This window comes from Dromiciops gliroides, chromosome 3, assembly GCF_019393635.1.
Source record: "Dromiciops gliroides isolate mDroGli1 chromosome 3, mDroGli1.pri, whole genome shotgun sequence".
In the NCBI taxonomy this organism is placed as follows: Eukaryota; Metazoa; Chordata; class Mammalia; order Microbiotheria; family Microbiotheriidae; genus Dromiciops; species Dromiciops gliroides.
Genome location: NC_057863.1, coordinates 423,346,736 through 423,365,365, shown reverse-complemented (window position 1 = coordinate 423,365,365; position 18,630 = coordinate 423,346,736). Strand labels below are relative to the sequence as shown.

The 18,630-nt window shown below is 36.4% G+C and overlaps 1 protein-coding gene across 2 annotated transcripts in view; it reads left to right on the top strand.

The window, feature by feature from the left end:
- ITGAV (integrin subunit alpha V) overlaps positions 1-18,630 on the top strand; it is a 115,800-nt gene that overhangs the window by 5,621 nt on the left and 91,549 nt on the right. For both annotated transcript variants that reach the window (XM_043992982.1, XM_043992981.1), the window contains exon 2: positions 14,619-14,746. In XM_043992982.1, the coding sequence (XP_043848917.1) occupies positions 14,620-14,746 (127 nt within the window). In that variant the 5' untranslated portion in view covers position 14,619. The remainder of the gene's footprint in view (positions 1-14,618; positions 14,747-18,630) is intronic.

The window sequence follows — 18,630 nt, the reverse complement described above, 5'->3', positions numbered from 1 at the left end:
AAATGTATTGGAATGTTTTCACACTCTTATTAAAGAGGTGACTGGTGAAATCAACCTGGAATCTTTCATGTTATTTTACAACCTGTTATGTTTGTGACAGAAGATGTCTGTGTCGATGGTGAAGAAAACAGTATTAGAACTTTACTACTAGAGGGGAACCTTAGAGACCATCTAAGGTAATTCCTTGGTTTTATAGGAAAAGTGTCAGAGATATAAAGTGTTTTTTGATTTTAAAAAATGATGTCTAAAAAAACCCCATATAACTGCCTGCCACTTCCCATTGACTTCAAACCCGGCCCCCCCCCCCCCCCCCTTGTAGCAAAGGAGACTAAACAAAACACATTGGCCATGGTCCGCCTCTGCTGAGAAGCAGAAGGCATTTTTCACCATTAATCTACTAAAATTATGATTACTTATAGTATTGGGTTCTAACTTTTCTCAATGTAGGCACCTAGTGACCTTAGTGCTTGTTACCACCTCAGACACTTAATAGCTATGAGAACCTGGGTAAGTAATATCATTTCTTTCAACCTCGTTTTCCTCATCTGTAGAATGGGCTAATAATAGTATTTACCTGACTATTGTAAGGATCAAATGGGATAACATGTAAAGCACTTTGCAAATCTTAATGCCTTATGTAAGTGTTTCTTATTAGTAGTATTTTTTCCTTTACTTGACACACTGAAAATTAAATCTGCATTAACATTTTCTCCGTCACTTTCTTATATCTAGACAGTCAACAAAACAATAAATCAGGCCTTGATTTATGATGTTTGCAAATTTCCAAGGTATAAATGCTCACAAAGAAAATTTAACAAACATATTATTAGTATTTTTAGCCATTATATTATTGTGATTATTATGTAAGTTGTCATGAAAGTTTCTCTTTAAGGTCACACATCCTCCTAGTGCAGAACCAGGACTAGAAATCTGATTCTTAAATCTCAGCCTAGTTCTTTTACTATGCCTTGTTGACTCTTACCTGCTTATCGTGATCCAATTTGTGGGAAATTTTGAAAAAAATCAAACCCTAGGCCTTCAAAAATCCTTAATTTCCTACAAAATCTATAGCTAAATATCATTGTCATGGGGGCATCCACACTGTTGGTTCCCTCGGTTTGGTGCACTGTATATTCTAACTCGAGACAAAATTTACTTTGGCAATTTAGGCCCCTTAGTAGATTTAGTTTCTGGTGCAGTATACTTTTTCCATTTACAACATTCATAAAACCTTGAGGGTTTATAAAGCTTAGAGATCACTCTATTTATAATTAGCTTTGAGTTGGAAAGAACATTAGAGTTCCCATGGTATCTAACATAGGCATACAAGAAAGAATATGAAATATGACTGAATTTTGTAGTGGGAAATTCTAAATGGCATTTTAGGCAGGTAGGTTGCTCAGTGGTTAGAGCACTAAGTCTGGCGTCAGGAAGACATGAGTTCAGATTTAGCCTCTGATGCTTGTGATTGTGTGACAAGTCACTTTACCTTTGTTTGCCTCAGTTGCCTCATCCATAAAATGGGGAGAACAGCACCTACCTAGTGGGGTTGTAAGGATCAAATGGGACATTTGTAAAGAATTTAGCACAGTGCCTGGCACAAAGTTGGCACCATATACGTGCCACTTTCCCCAAATGTGAAAATGTAACTTCCATAATTACTTAGACTAGCCTTAGTTTGCATTTTGAAGATATGTAGGTCGAAAGATTGTGTGGATACATGTGTTTCTCTGCTATAAATAGAACTGGTGTCAGATGTATGTCCGGAGAGATGGAGAGACTTGAGAGTAAAATCTTTGTTTAGATGTTCTATTATGTACTTGGTAATTTTCTTTCTAGGATAAACACTTGTTTGACTTCATTTTCAAAGAGTACTTTTATTGGCTTGTTTTCCATGTGACCAAGAAACACTATACTTTAGACAAAATTTATGCTAATCTAAGTGTACTTCAAACAGCAAACAGCTTTCAAATGCTTCTCTTGCTTTTTTGTAAAGTCATATTTTACCCAAAATGCAATGGTTTACTGAATTGGGTTTTTTGTTTGTTTTTTGGGGCAGGGCAATTGGGGTTAAGTGACTTGCCCAGGGTCACATACCTAGTAAGTGTCAAGCCCGGATTTGAACTCAGGTCCTCCTGAATCCAGGGCCAGTGCTTTATCCACTGTGCCACCTAGCTGCCCCCAAAGAAGGCAGTGTTATTATTATTATTTTTTTTTGGTGAGGCAATTGGGGTTAAGTGACTTGCCCAGGGTCACACAGCTAGTAAGTGTTAAGTGTCTGAGGTTGGATTTGAACTCAGGTCCTTCTGAATTCAGGGTCGGTGCTCTATCCACTGTGCCATCTAGCTGCCCCTCAGTGGTTTACTGAAGCATAAAGTGAGTAATACATTTCCCTGCCTACATCACTTGTAAAGAGGGAAAATTCCAACCTGGTAGGTTGTCATAGATCTAGAGGTGAAAGGACCACAGAGACCATCTAGTCTAGCCCTTTATAGATGAAGAAACTGAAGCATACAGAGATTAAATAACTTGCCAAGTCACACAGTTGTCAGAGATGAGATTTAAAGCTAGGTCCTCCGACTTTACTGCTTGTACTCTTTCCATTATACCACACTGTCTTATAAGTGTTTATAAATAATCTTCATTTTAGGAAAGGTTCAAAGTAAATTATCTTAGAACATGGAAATTTGACCTCTTTATTGATTTGATGTTGTTACAGTCTTGTTTTTTATTCATTCTGTAACATGGTGTGTGGAGGTATCTTGTACATTTATGACCATCCATAAAGCAAATTTGTTAAGATAGTTATCACTGACAATTGCTACTGGTTAATGCCAAAAATTTATAGAGCAATTTAGATGAGAAGACACTCCCTTACAAGTGAAGGCTCAGCATAGAAGGTAGCTTGTACAAAACTACATATTCTAGGAAATAGAATTGGGGAATGAATATATTCTTAGCATGGACGGTAGCCAGGGAAAAGGAACAAGGCAGATGATGGAGTGTCATGTTTGAAGAATCGGAAGGTCAATTTGATTGGGCCATAGGGTGTGGGAGTTAGAAAGTAAATCTGGGACTCATTGCCTAACTCTTGGCTTCCTGTCCTTTTCTTTGCATTTACTTGGTTCTTCTTCTGACATGTGTTTTTTGTTGTTGTTGTTGTTGTTGTTTTGTTTTTCTAGTGAGGCAATTGGGGTTAAGTGACTTGCCCAGGGTCACACAGCTGACATGTGTTTTTAAAAATAATTACTATTGGTATGTACAACAGTTTTGGGTAAGCATATTATTATTTATTAATATTATATACTAGAAAAGAATTGACCATGAGAAGTTAGGGAGTGCTTCAGCATGGCAGCTAGTGAGAGTAGGACAAAAGCCCCCAAAAGACCCATGTTGTCTGTAGCATGCAATCTCAAGGAGAACTAGGAGAGATCAGAAGACCTACAAGCCAGGGCTTTTATCCTCTTTTGATAGAAGCAGGTACGTTGATCAAAGCTAATTGTTTAGCATCATTCAATTCATTTGGTTGACAGTTGACATCAGGGAAAAGAATATAAAAGACTCACCAAGAGCAAAGGCAAAGTCCATTATCTAGGTGTGGTTTGATCCCATATGCCTTCACTGAGCTAGACAAAAGAATGTATCTCCATTTCTTTTGTTCCTGTGGGTTTGTCCCAAATAAAGTCTGCTGAAGTTCCTTAAAAACTAGACTTTCTGGAGTAGAGGGTGGGGGAGTGGGAGGGAGCAAGACTGAGAAACTGATCTCTGGGTCCCCCCAAGAAATCCATTCTTAATAATTATTTTCTCACAATGCATATGATTATTCTGCCTTTTCAAAAGATTTTGACCGGGGCAGCTAGGTGGCGCAGTGGATAGAGCACTGGCCCTGGAGTCAGGAGTACCTGAGTTCAAATTCGGCCTCAGACACTTAACACTTACTAGCTGTGTGACCCTGTGCAAGTCACTTAACCCTAATTGCCTCACTTAAAAAAAAAAAAAGATTTTGACCTTCACTAGGTTTATTGGTTAATAGAGTTAACTAAACAACTCATATGCTTTATCTTGGATGTGCCACTACTGAATAATTTTGTTTATTTTCAGGGTTTGAAAACTTCCTATTTTTGGTGGTAAGGTCACATTCCCGGAAGGCTTTGCTTTTAAAGAGCACCTAGGAATAGGAAACTGATTAGGAAGGCATCCTGTTAATTTTTTTTGCATACTCTTCTCTAATTCTCCCTCCCCTATTCATCCTCCATTCCCTTGGAATGATTGCAGATAGTTGGTTTACTCAGTTTCCTTCTCTTCCTGAAAATCCCTCAAGTTACTGTTACCAAGAATCCTGACAATGGCAGTAGTCATAAGGCATAGTAAGGAGTGCACAATTATTAAAGGGATAAGGCTGGTTGTGAGGAAAGAGAGTGAATGGGGCTTCTGCCATTCTTTTTTTTTTTTTTTTACATTTATTTATTTTTGTTTGTTTGTTTGTTTTAGTGAGGCAATTGGGGTTAAGTGACTTGCCCAGGGTCACACAGCTAGTAAGTGTTAAGTGTCTGAGGCTGGATTTGAACTCAGGTACTCCTGACTCCAGGGCCAGTGCTCTATCCACTGCGCCACCTAGCTGCCCCGGCTTCTGCCATTCTTACAACCATTGGCAGCTATCTTTATTATCCTTAATATCTACATAGCAAACTTCCTCCACTGAGTCTTATGAATACTTGATGGTTGACTATTTTCATGCATTTTTTTAAGTCCTGACTATTTGCTTACCAATCTAGTCATAACTGGACTTTTGGCAAGACTGTAAGAAGAAAGTCTCTTGCCTTTGCAACTTTTTAGAATTTGCAATTTCCTCTTTCTTCAGAGGGTATTGATATTATTATTGCTTTTGTTATTAATAATCATTAGAAAACTTAAATCCCAACATTTCTATCACTTTCTCATTTTATCCTTACAAGTTGCCTATTAGGTAGTTAGGGCATTTATATCAGACTACTGATGAGTTGACTAAATTTTTTAATAAAATGACTTGTCCAAAGTTAAAGAGTAAGTTGTAATGGCAGAATTAGTACTAAAACTCAGACCTCCTGACCCTTAGTCCTATTTTCTTTTCATTGAACAATGCTGTAGTTGCAGACTTTTCGTATAATTTTTTGTTGTTGTGCCAGTTCAAAGGCCTTAAGTCACCCTGATTTAGTAGTAGGAACATTCATTGGACATTGTGAGGAGTGGATCTTAAACCCAGATTCCATAAAATTAAATTTGTGTTTGATTTTCTGGTACATTCAACAAACATAGCTTTTGGTAGTCCATTTTGCTTTTGCATTTTTCATTTCCTTTAAACGTCACCATTGTCCAAAGGGCATTCATTCATTCAACACTTTTAGTGAGTGCCCACTTTTGTGCTGGGCACTTTGATGGGTTGTTGTTGTTTGACCTTCATTCTTGAAGAGGACCATGACATCTGGAGGTGATGTAATAACTTGAAATGATTTGGATTTAAGTGAGGCAGGGCTGTGCAAAGTCACCAGTCTTACTCTTTCCTCCAGAGCCACCTGGGTCTGGTGGCAAGATATACATCTGGGGACGAATGAAGATGGTGCTGGATATTTGAGGCAGTTGGGTTAAGTGACTTACCTAGGGTCACACAGATAATAGTGTCAAGTGTCTGGAGCCAGATTTAAACTCAGGTACTGTTTCTTCATCTTGCCCATTTAGCTTTGCATAAGGATTTCCTTCTTTTTTTTCTATCCTGTATTTCTTCCTACCTCTTTCAGTTTGTGGATACTTGTCAGTTATTTTATTTTCCATTCTTTCTCTTCTTGTTGTAGAGCCTGTAAAAAAAAAATCTTTTCATAAACCTTAAATCAAAACATCTTGTCAAAAGTTCTGGTTGGCTTTTGGGGTCAATTAACATTCATTCTCAATGTTTTACCACTTAGCTTTTAGAAATCAATAATGTTCCATCCAACATTTTAAAAAGTCATTCTATTTTTAGCTAGGTTCTATCATTTCCTGTGTCAACTAAATAGGGAACGAGGTTTTACATAAAGGACTTGGGGAAAATATTAATGAAGATTCATATTTGTAACCTAATTATCATAATTTCATGCTTGTAATATGCATTTTGGATGGTAAAAAGAATGCCTTAACTTAGCATGTAAGTAGTTCATGCTGTCAAGTTTTGTTTTTATTTGGATAATATCCCCTCCTGAGCTCTTTCTTGTCTTTGATGAACTCTTTGTTCTCTAACAATTATCCTATTCTTGTTGCTTTTCTCTCTGACATGTAGTAGCAAATCAAAAAGGTACCTAAAGTCATAATTAAAGAAACTTATTAAAGATGCTTTATGTAAATCCACTCACTTGAGGATTATTTAGATGCTAGAAAAATTTTTTGTTTAGTGATTTATTTTTTGCTCTCTCTTGGTTGCATATTTTGCAATTACAGTATGGAATTGTTTAAATATGACTATTTTAGGGTCACCTGGAACTGGCCATGTAAACAAAAGTAGACATTTATTCAATTTGACTATTTGTCCTGGACATCATTTACTTTGTTAAGAAAGACTCAAGGATAAACATCTGAATACAAACTTTTCTTTTTCTACCCTATGAAAAACTCTAAAAATCATTCCCTGTTACAACAAAGCTAAGCATATGGCATAGTATATGTTAGATCTGTGTAGATATAACTATGTGTCCATTTCTGTAATGCAAGAATGATAGTTTTTTCTTAAAATTACTCAGTCCTGGCAAACAAGTTAGTTAAAAATAGCTTCCTTTTCTAGTCTTAAAAGTATATATTTCACAAATTTTTCAGACTTAGTGTGAACATTGTAAGATTGTTGTGGCCAAATTTCTTCTCTCTTAGGTGAAAAAAAGGTTTATTTAAATTATGACTGTTAGTTACTCATTAATTGTATAACTGTTATGCTTCAGATAGAACACTAGCAACTGGGGAAATCAATCAGTAAATCAACAAGCCTCTATAATGTGCCAGGAATTGTAGCACTGGGGAAACATTAACGAACTAGTTCCTGTCTAGAAGGAACTTATATCCTATTTGAAGGAAACAACATCTAAGTACAGGGATACTACTACCTGAGAGTGGGGATCAGGTTAGGTTTCATGTAGAAGAAGGTGGTTCTTGACTTGAGCTTTGAAGGGAGCAACAGATTTTTTTTTTTTTGGGCGGGGCAATGGGAGTTAAGTGACTTGCCCAGGGTCACACAGCTTGTAAGTGTCAAGTGTCTGAGGCCGAATTTGAACTCAGGTCCTCCTGAATCCAGGGCCCGTGCTTTATCCACTGCGCCACCTAGCTGCCCCCAAGGGAGCAACAGATTCTAACAGGTGGAAGTAAAAAGGAAGAAGGGGGAAGAGGGGAGGGAGACAGTTTGTGTAAAGGAATGAAGATGGAAAGTGGAATGGTGTGTATTAGGAACTGCAAGAAGACTGGTTGAGCTAACCATGGAAGATGTGAAGGGGAGTGATAGGTAATGAACCTAGAAAACTAAGTTTGTGAAGAGCTTTAAAATGCCAAACAAAAGAGCTTCAATTTGACCCTAGAAACAATTAGGAACTCCTGGAGCTTTTAGAGCAGGAAAATACACGGTCAGAATGGTTTTTGAGTATTATCACATTGGCAGCTGTGTGGAGATGGATAAGAGTGGGATGAGAGTGGAGGTAAGGAGACCATTTAGGTGGAACAGTACAGGTGAGAGGTGATGAGAGCTTAAACTAGGATGAATGCCACGTGAATGAAGTATGGAAAGAATGTTGTTTGACCTCTGAAGACCTGGATTTAAATTCCTTCTTGGCTGCTTACTTCTTGTATGACCGTAGACAGTTAACAACTTCCCTTGGCCTCAGTTTCCTCCTCTTTAAAAAGAGAGGGCTTGGGGGCAGCAAGGTGGCACAGGAGATGGAGCACTGGCCCTGGATTCAGGAGGACCTGAGTTCAAATCCAGCCTCAGATACTTGACACTTACTAGCTGTGTGATCCTGGGCAGGTCACTTAACCCTCATTGTGCCGCTTTAAAAAAAAACCCAACAAATAAAAAGAGAGGGCTGGATCAGATGGCTTCTAACTTCCCTTTTGGATGAGCCAATCATTTTCATCGTATTTAGGATGTGGTAAATGTTAGAAGTGATAAGAATGTTTTCCAAGGTTAGTTTCAGGCACAGTTGGTCAAGAAATCCTTTACATAAATTGTGCCAGATTATTAATTTTGAGATTATAGTATTTAGAACTAAAGGGGAACTATGAAATTGTAGAGACTAAACCTCTTTTTTTTGTTTGGGGTTTTTTTTGCAGGGCAATGGGGGTTAAGTGACTTACCCAGGGTCACAAAGCTAGTAGTGTCAAGTGTCTGAGGCCGGATTTGAACTCAGGTACTCCTGAATCCAGGGCCGGTGCTCTATCCACTGTGCCACCTAGCCGCCCCCTAAACCTCTTATTTTTACAGAGGAAGACATTGAGTTCCAGAAGAAGTTAAGTGTTTTTTCCAACATCACAAAGCTTTCCACAAGAAAGATAGTGCATTTATTAAGTACTTAGTATGTGTCAGACACTGTGCTAAGTGCTAGGAATACAAATACAATTGAGCAAGACAGTTCCTGTCTCAAGAATCTTACTTTTTTTTTCCTGAAGGCAACCTATCAATTCTTTCTATTGGTACTTACACCCCCTCTGTGTTCAAAAGTTCTCGACAGCATTCTTTTATTATTTCTTGTATTATGATGTTATTTTTTTTGGCTCGTGATGTTCTTTTGGGAGATATATAGCTTAAGGTGTTTATGTGTATCTTATCTTTGAAATCAATATGTTTTGACTTTATATATATATAAATATCAGCTTTCTTTTAAGATTATTTTTTTTCCTTTTCTTCTTCCAGATAGTTCTTCACTTCTTCATATTTTCATTCCAATGAATTGTTCACTCCTTTGTTTCTTTGATGAGATTTGTTACTAAGGATTCAAGTGTTTTATACCTACATACATACATACATATATATATATGTATATGTGTGTATGTATATATATATATATATATACATACACACATCTATCTTCTATCTATCTATCTATATCTATCCATTCTGCTGACTATTTCTGCTATGCGTGCCATAAATTATGCTTTCACAGTTCTGATTTCTCTTTTGATGAAACTTTCAGGAGCCTCCTGTTGTGATTCCATGTTCTTTTTTTTTTTTTTTTTTTTAGTGAGGCAGTTGGGGTTAAGTGACTTGTCCAGGGTTACACAGCTAGAAAGTGTTAAGTGTCTGAGGCCGGTTTTGAACTCAGGTACTCCTGACTCCAGGGCCGGTGCTCTATCCACTGTGCCACCTAGCTGCCCCTGATTCCATGTTCTTTTGAGAATCTATAAAGTCTTCTCAATCTCTCTTCAGGTATTAATTAATTTTCCTTGTCTTGAAGTATTTATTTTGAGATATTTATTGTTTAGCTGATTTGGAAGCTATATTCCTTTCTGTTATTAAAATCTTCCCTGTTAATTTATCTGCATATGTTCAAGGTTTTTTAATTGAGTTTTCTTCTGGTATCTTTGATAATTTCAGTCTTTTTTTCTCCTATCACTTACTTCTTGACTTCTTCCCCTTTGAGGGCAGTTTTCTGAAATGATGTACCTCAAAGCTATCTTAGCACCTTCCTTTCATAGGCATTTCACTTTTCACTGGCCTAAGTTTCTTCTGGTACTGGTCTCAGCTGGATGCCAATCCCATTTCCTTCAAGCCCGATAGAGCCCACATATACGGACTCCCTGTCACTGTGTTCTTTAGTTCTGTGGCTGAGTACTGTTATGGTGTAGTGTGCTGATGAACTGGAGTCCTGGTTAGAGCAAACTTCCCAATTACTTCTACCTTTTCCTCTGTGCATTGGGGGAGAATAAAAAAAGTGGGAACAGAGTTGAGTTCTTTTGCAAGGTGTGTTGCCTCCAGAGTTTAGGGGATAGTGAAGGGAGAGGGAGCTAGGTAAGCCCTTTAGGGATTAGCCTTCTCTGATATATTACTAAATCTGGTTATTGCCTGCTTAGTGTTCTTGGGGGTTTAGACCATTTATTACAGTTGTAGCAGTTTTTTCTATTGTATATAATTCTTATTTTGGAGAGGTTTGAGAGATCCTCTGACCTCACAAACATCTTATTGGTCATGTGACCAGGAAATAGAAATTTACATTCTAATGGGAAAAGACAACACATAAAAGGGAACTACAAAGGGTGATGGTGACAATAGGTAAGATGGTATGAAAATGGCCAAGAAGTGGCATTGAGGCTTGGTTCTAAGGAAAATAAAGAGAAATTACCTATCAGAGCCTGAGGTAGCAGTGGTGGGAGGAGAGGGGAGATGAGTGATGCCAAACAAAGACACCCTGATGAGGAGATGGTGAGAAAGTGACCAAGATGGAGGCCTGCTTCTGGGAAAGAAAAGGGGAAAGTTCATCTATTATTACACCATGCCTCTCCAGATCCAACCTTTTTATCCTGATGAGAGAGTTTTGAAGTCTCAAACTCTAAGTATGATTGCACAAAACTTAAAAATTGGGCTGGGGTTTGGTTAGTGGCTTTGTCTTTGTTTTCTATTTTTGTCCATTTTAAGATGAGTAGGAATTTGAGTGTGGGAGGAGAATTCAAACTCAGAAGACTTCCAGTAACCTAATGATTCATGCTACTAGCTAATAAGTGTTCTAGATTAGTTTTTGCCCACAGCAGATGAATTTAAAAGAGATGACTATAAACAGAATTGGGTTGATTCTGGTTTGTTTAGCTCCTCCATATTTCAGATGAGTGTGAATAGCAATTGTATGTGCTTCTTTTTCTAGAAAGATTTAAGTAAATTATTTGCTTCTTTTTTTTTTTTTAAAGCAGTTTGGAAAGTGGGCCTTCTCTGTGAAAATTTCTCTCAAATTGACATTCCAATTTAGGTTGGTCAAATTCGGGGAAAAAAAATGTAGATAAGTATAGCTAAAAGGTAGCCAGCCAGAGGGTCTTCCTTGGCCATGGCCAAAAAGGCATATATCATTCTGCTTATTTAGTCCATCAACTCTGTTTCCAAAGGTGGGTAGCATTCTCTATCATTGGGTCCTCTGGAATCCATGGTTGATAATTGCATTGATCAGAGTTCCTAAGTCATTTAAAACTTTTAATTTTTTTTTTTGGGCGGGGTAATGGGGGTTAAGTGACTTGCTCAGAGTCACAAAACCTTTTTATTCTTACAATGTTGTTTGTATCATATAAAATATTCTCTTGGTTGTGCTCATTTTGTTGGTTTTTTGTTTTGTTTTGTTTTGTTTTGTTTTGTTTTGTTTTGTTTTTTTGGTGAGGCAATTGGGGTTAAGTGACTTGCCCAGGGTTACATAGCTAGTAAGTGTTAAGTGTCTGAGGTCGGATTTGAACTCAGGTCCTCCTGACTCCAGGGCTGGTGCTTTATCCACTGGCCACCTAGTTGCCCCAGTTGTGCTCACTTTGTATTGCATCAGTTCATACAGATCTTCCCAAGTTTCTTTTAACCCTTCATCATTTATTGCAGAATAATAGTATTTCATTACATTAATATACCATCATTTGTTCAGCCATTCTGCAATTGATGGGCACATGCATAGTTTCCAGTTCTTTGCCATCACAAAAAGAGCTGCTATAAGTAAAAATATAAGTATAAACATAGGACATAGTTCCAAATTGCACTAAAAATGGTTATAACAATTCACAGCTCCACTAACAGTGCATCAATGTAGCTGTTTTCCTTTAGGTCCTGTCAACATTTGTCATTTTATGTATTTTGTTAACTTTGTCAATCTCATGTGTTTTGTGTTAAACCTCAGAGATGCTTTACTTTGTGTTTCTCTAAATTATTAATGTTTTGGAACTTTTTTCAAATGCCTATAGATAACTTGGATTTCTTCCCTTGAAAATTGATTGTTATGGCCATTTATCAATTGGGAGATTGGTTCTTAATCTTACAAATTTGAATCTTTTCCTTATATATATTGGAAATGAGAACTTTATCAGAGAAACTTGCTGCAAAATTTTTTCCCAGTTCACTGTTTCTCTTTATATTTTAAAAAAAATAAATTTGTTTTAATAATTGTTTCCTTTCCAATATTAGCCATACTGTATTGTTTTTTTGCAAAAACTTTTAAAATTTTATGTAATCAGAATTATAAATGTAATCTTTTGTGACTCTTTTAATCCCTTGCTTGGTAATGAATTCTTCCCCATCCATAGATCTAAATGGTAATTGTATGCTTACTCCTCTAATTTGTTTATAATATGACCTTTTATTTGTGAATCAGGTATCCCTTCGGAGCTTATCTTGGTATATGGTGTGAGGTGCTGATCTGAACCTAATTTTTGTCAAACTAATTTTTGTCTAGTTTTACAGTTTTGTTTTTTGTCAATTAGTGAACAGGGTCTTTGGATTCATCCCACACTAGGCTATAAAGATTTTTTTTGGTATGTTAAGTACCTAATCTGTTCCACTGATCATATTTCTTTTTAAACCAGTACCAGATCATTTTTAGGCCGCTAGGTAGCACAGTGGATAGAATACAGGGACTGGAGTCAAGAAGACTGTGAAGTCACTTAACCCTTTTTGCCTCAGTTCCTCATCTATAAAATGAGCTGGAGAAAGAAATGGCAAACCACTCTAGAATCTTTGGCAAGAAAACCCTAAATGGGGTTACAAAGAGTTGAACATGACTGAATAACTACTCGACAACAACAAAAAAAACATTTTAATGATTACTACTTTGTAGTAGAATTTGGGATCTTTTTTCCCTCCATTATTTCCCTTGGAATTCTTGATCTTTTCTTACTCTAGGTGAATTATTATTTTTATTTATTTTTTTATTATATTTATTACTAAAGCAATGCTTTAGTAATTCTCTATGATAATAAATAAATAAAATAATTTAGGTGGTATTGTCATTTTTATTATATTCCTTGCATGAATTTTTAAATTGGAGAACAAAATGAATACTTGCAAATGAAAATTTGGCTTCTCAAAGTCTGCCTTAAATATGTTTTCCTCATATATAAAAGTGACAATACAAAACCCAATTATAATCAGAATAGCCTAAACCTTTTATTCTGAATGTAATTTTTTTCCCTCTCTGCTGGCCTCTTCTCATATCTGAGTAGAAGTATGAGGTGAAGAGAAAAAAGTTTTCAGATAAGTACAAACTTTTCTAAAAGTGAATATATAGGGGCAGCTAGGTGGCGCAGTGGATAGAGCACCAGCCCTGGAGTCAGGAGTACCTGGGTTCAAATCCGGCGTCAGACACTTAACACTTACTAGCTGTGTGACCCTGGGCAAGTCACTTAACCCCAATTGCCTCACTTAAAAAAAAAAAAAAGTGAATATATATTGGTGTTATTTAACCACTACATTGCCCTGAGTATGGTGGGTACTCAATAAATGAATGATTTCTTGGTTTCTATGATGGATCTTTTCCGATTAATTCAGAGTGTCACTGCTTAGAAACATGTTTCTTTCTTGCCCTTTTTTTTTTGTGTGGGGCAATGAGGGTTAAGTGACTTGCCCAGGGTCACACAGCTAGTAAGTGTCAAGTGTCTGAAGCCGGATTTGAACTCAGGTCCTCCTGAATCCAGGGCCGGTGCTTTATCCATTGTGCCACCTAGCTAGCTGCCCCCTAGAAACATGTTTCTAACCAGGTTATTTGATCTTGGCACTTCTACTCAAAGGCAACTCCTATTTCTCTGTAAAATTAGGCTTCAGAATCAAAATCAAACTGTTTATCCATTTCTGACTACTTCTTTCACATATATCAAGCAAATTTGTTCTTGGCTCCTTTTGTTGAATTTTTCCTTTACAGCTTGTATCCTACTATTTTCCAGGAGACTTGCATTTCCAAACCTTAGCCCTTACCTTCTAAGTTTGTTGTAGTTGTTTCTCAACTCTGAATTTTTACCTCTTTGAATCTCCAATGCTGTCTCTTTTTAGGAATCCTTCTTATACTTAGGAGGGTGGTTTGAAGACTTTTGCCTTTTCCTCAGAAAAGTATACAACAGTATACCCCTTTTAAAATCTTGAAATGAGTATGAATCCATAATCAGTGAAAATCAGTGAAGGTTCAGCATGATGAATGAATATTATGTGTGACATATACATTAACTGCCACGGAATTTTAGTGAGTAGAAGGAAAGGACCATATTGCATTGTGATATGGCCCCTAATCAGCTAAGTGGTGTAGTGATAGAGCACTGGGTCTGGAGTCAGGAATATCTGGAAGTTCACATCTGGCCTCAGCTACTTATTAGCTGTGTGACCCTGGGCAAGTCACTTAACTCTTGTTTACCTCAGTTCTTCATCTGTAAAATGGGGAGAAACTAGAGAAGGAAATGGCAAACCCACTCCAGTATCTCTGCTAAGAAAACCCCATGGACAAAAAGTTCATGGAGTCATGTATAATTGGATACAACTAAACAACTTAACAACAAGTAGCATCTATCACAGTGTGGTCACTCCATGTTTTATATTTGCTAAAAATGTCAAAAGAATGCTAGGCATTTCATTATTACAAAGCTTTATTTTAATTTGTGTAATGTGAAATCTTGAATGCTTGTGTCTTTTTTTTTTTTTAAAGGATGTTCCTTCTGGTTGGAGCTCCCAAAGCAAATACTACCCAACCTGGTATTGTAGAAGGAGGACAAGTGCTTAAGTGTAGCTGGTCTTCTAATCGCATATGCCAGCCAGTGGAATTTGACTCAACAGGTAAATATGAGATAATTAACCTTTAATTTAATATAATTCAACTGCTAGATTTTGGTAATTATCCTAAATTGAATAACTAATCCTCGTAAATGGTAATCCCCCCCCAATATTTCTGAATTTTAAAGCACATTAAAATATATATATATATATATATTTTTCCTACAACAATGAATATCCAAGGATGTTTTAAGTGTTCAGCTGATAATTTTACTGAACTTTGAAAAATTCTGGAAAAGCTCATGTTCCCATAGTATTTTTGGTCTTCACTCTGACCAAAGAGTCAGTTTGTAGGCAGAGCAAAACATTATTTTGGATCCTGCGTCTGCCAATTTAAAGTACTCTTTCAACAACTACTAGTAAGAACTGAGTCTTAACAGGTATGAATCTTTCAAAGCTTTGTTTTATGCTACCAAAACCAGTTATACATCTTTTTTTTACCCAAGACTAGTTTTGTGATTAAAAAAGAAAGTTTTTAGGGCTTCAAAAATGTATGTCCTTATTCTATTCCAAACTTTTCTGGGAAATTTGCATTTTGTTGTTCTCATGACATCAGAGTTCAATTCATTGGGACTAAGCTTATTGCCATTATTGTGGAATTGTAGAATAAAGTAGGGAGAGAGGATAGAAAATGATCAGTAGTAGTAGTAAGGCTCACATTTCACCTTTACTTGGCACTTGTAAGCAACAGTTTGGGATGAAAAGGAAACATAAGCACGTACATACACATAGGACTCAGTGTGCACATATATTGGTAAGCTTCATGAACTGCAAACAAATATTGTGATATTCCTATGAGGCATAGTTTTACATAATTAGAATTGTAGTGATTAGTTTTCCAAGTATACTTTACAATTTGATAGATTATGGCGTGTAGCAAGAGGCCTAAATAAAAGATAACCCATGTTTCCATTTTATTTGTTGGTTCTTTCTAGCTTCAAAATTCTTTGTATGTATGAGTTAGAATTTTATTTTATTATTTTATTTTATTTTATTTTGGTGAGACAATTGCACAGCTGGTAGGTGTTAAGTGTCTGAGGCCGGGTTTGAACTCAGGTCGTTCTGACTCCAGGGCCGGTGCTCTATCCACTTAGCCACCTAGCTGCCCCGAGTTAGAATTTTAAGAACTAGAAAGGACCATTTTCAAGAGAGCACTGACTTTTCATTCAGAAGACTTTGGTTCAAATAGTCAATATTAGTTGACCATAGATCACTAATTAAATTTCTGTTCTATTTGCTTCCGAGTTTGGCCATCAAAATTGTTTTCCACTAGTTTTGCCAATGGTTAGTGGAAAACACAGGGCACTTTTTCCTCCACTTTAACCTATCTATATTAAATCCTTTCTTTCATATCTTGCTTTAGGCTAACATTTGGAAAAACCCAAGTATGGGTGAATAGGCTCAGTTTTACAGCAAATGGGGAAACACCTGTGATTCAGAATGTTACAGGTCAGGGCATGTGTGTCTGCCAGAAGAATATGTATACTTTTAAAATGAAACACCACATTTCAGTTTTGGCAGGCTGGACTTGTTCAGATATGTTTGTTTATTTAGTTTCAGAGATTACAGTGCAGCACACAGTAATAGAGGGGACTGTTCTTTGAGGCATTTGGCCCAGTGTTCATTCAGCTAACTCACAGTTCAGTGAAATGTGAATCTGGAAAAAATGATATTTCACTTTCTTTATGTTATATTTTCAAAGTATAGTTTCAGCAATTGAATATGTTATTTGTTATGAGTTCTGAACCTGTTGGCTAGCAGGATTAAGTGCCTTTGAAAGTAAGTTTTTATTCTAGTGTTTTGACAGACTCGTGAAGCTCATGGACCATTTCTCAGAATAATACTTTTTTTTTTACATATAAGGTATTTTATTTTTTCTGTTACATGTAAAGATAGTTCGCAACTTTTGTTTCTACAAGCTTTACAATTTCAGATTTTTCTCCCTCCCTCCCCTCCCTCCCCCCTCCCCTAGACAGCAGGTAATCTGATATAGGTTATATCTATATATCTATATACATATACATATAGACATATATATATATATATATATATATACACACACATATATATACACATAATAACATTAATCCTGTTATTTTTATTTTTTTTTTGTGAGGCAATTGGGGTTAAGTGACTTGCCCAGGGTCACACAGCCAGTAAGTGTTAAGTGTCTGAGGCCGGATTTGAAATCAGGTACTCCTGACTCCAGGGCCGGTGCTCTATCCACTGCGCCATCTAGCTGCCCCAATCCTGTTATAAGAGAAGAAATCAGAGCAGTAATGCAAAACCTCAAAATAGAAGAAAAAAAAACCCAACAGAACCCAAAACAAAAGAAATAGTATGGTTCAATCAGCATCTATACTCCACAGTTCTTTTTTTTTTTTCCTTGGATTTGGAGATCCTCTTCTATCATGAGTTCCCTGGAACTCTTCTGTACCATTGCATTGATAAGAAGAATATAGTCCATCACAGTAGGTCAGCACTCAATGTTGATGATACTGTGTACAATGTTCTTCTGGTTCTGCTCATCTCACTCATCATCAGCTCACGTAAGACCCTCCAGGTTTCTCTGAACTCCTCCTGCTCATCATTTCTTACAGCACAATAGTATTCCATTGTTCAGAATAATACTTTTAAATGTGTAAGATAAAATTCATAGAATTATAAAGGGAAACAATTATATCAAAATTGTTATAAAAATGTCTTTTTTTTTAACAGGAGGGGTTTTTTTTGTTTGTTTGTTTGTGGGGCAATGAGGATTAAGTTACTTGCCCAGGGTCACATAGCTAGTAAGTGTCAAGTGTCTGAGGTTGGATTTGACCTCAGGTCTTCCTGAATCCAGGGCTGTATTTTATCTACTGCACCACCTAGCTGCCCCCTAAAAATGTCTTAGCACCCCTGATTTAGAAAGAATTAATTATGTCCTTCCCAATAAAATAAAGGGGAAAAAAATCCAGTAAGCATGCAGAACCAACTAGATGTATAATGAGAAATTTTGAAATGTTGTGTATAGTTAGATATTACATAGTAATTTTTAATCTAAGCAGTTTTCAGAGACTTTTTAATTCAAAGAAGAGAAATTTTTTTTAAAGTGTATGTGTGTATATGTGTATACACACTAGACAGGATATTTCTTTCATTCCATGTAGACTTTAAAATTTTCTGTTTCTAATAAGGAGAATGTTTGTATTTAATTTTCCCCCTTACCTTGCCTAATTAAGAAGGGCCTGGGTATTAGCTGATGTAGCATTTTTAAGAAGGCAAAGGAGTCAGAAAACAGAATGGTGTGAAAGATAAAAGGGAACTTGGAGGCATCAGACATTTTGGAGCAAGGGTTAAGAAACTATACATTAGCAATAAGGAATGTACATCTGTTTGCTGAGCAACAGTTTTATGGATCAGTTTATCCTCTGAATGTTTATGTGTACCCAGATGTTAGGCTTAAGTATAAATCATAACTAAGCCATTTCCCCACTGCTTGTCTGAGCACATTGCTGTGAACTGCTGCTCAAGGGAAATGCACTTGGTGTTTTTGTTTTAAAACAATACATAACATAGTTTCTTGGATTTTTTACTAGTCAATTGAATACTGAATGCTTTCCTCTCTTGACGTCAGAGACTGTTTTAATTTAATTTTTATTTTTTTCAAAGACTTTTTAAAAAAAGACTTCTAAGAGTTTTAAGAACCATTATATATTTTCATTTTATTTTTGTATGATAAAAGTAGGTCTGTATAAACCAATCTATCAGCTTTTGAAACATAAAAGATAATTGTATCCAAACTAAAGTAGTTTTCCTTCATGTGTATGTTGAAGTAGCAATTTCATGTCCTCTTCCCTGCTCCCATGCTATTTGGCTAGCATTCTCACCTTTCTGGAAGTTTCCAT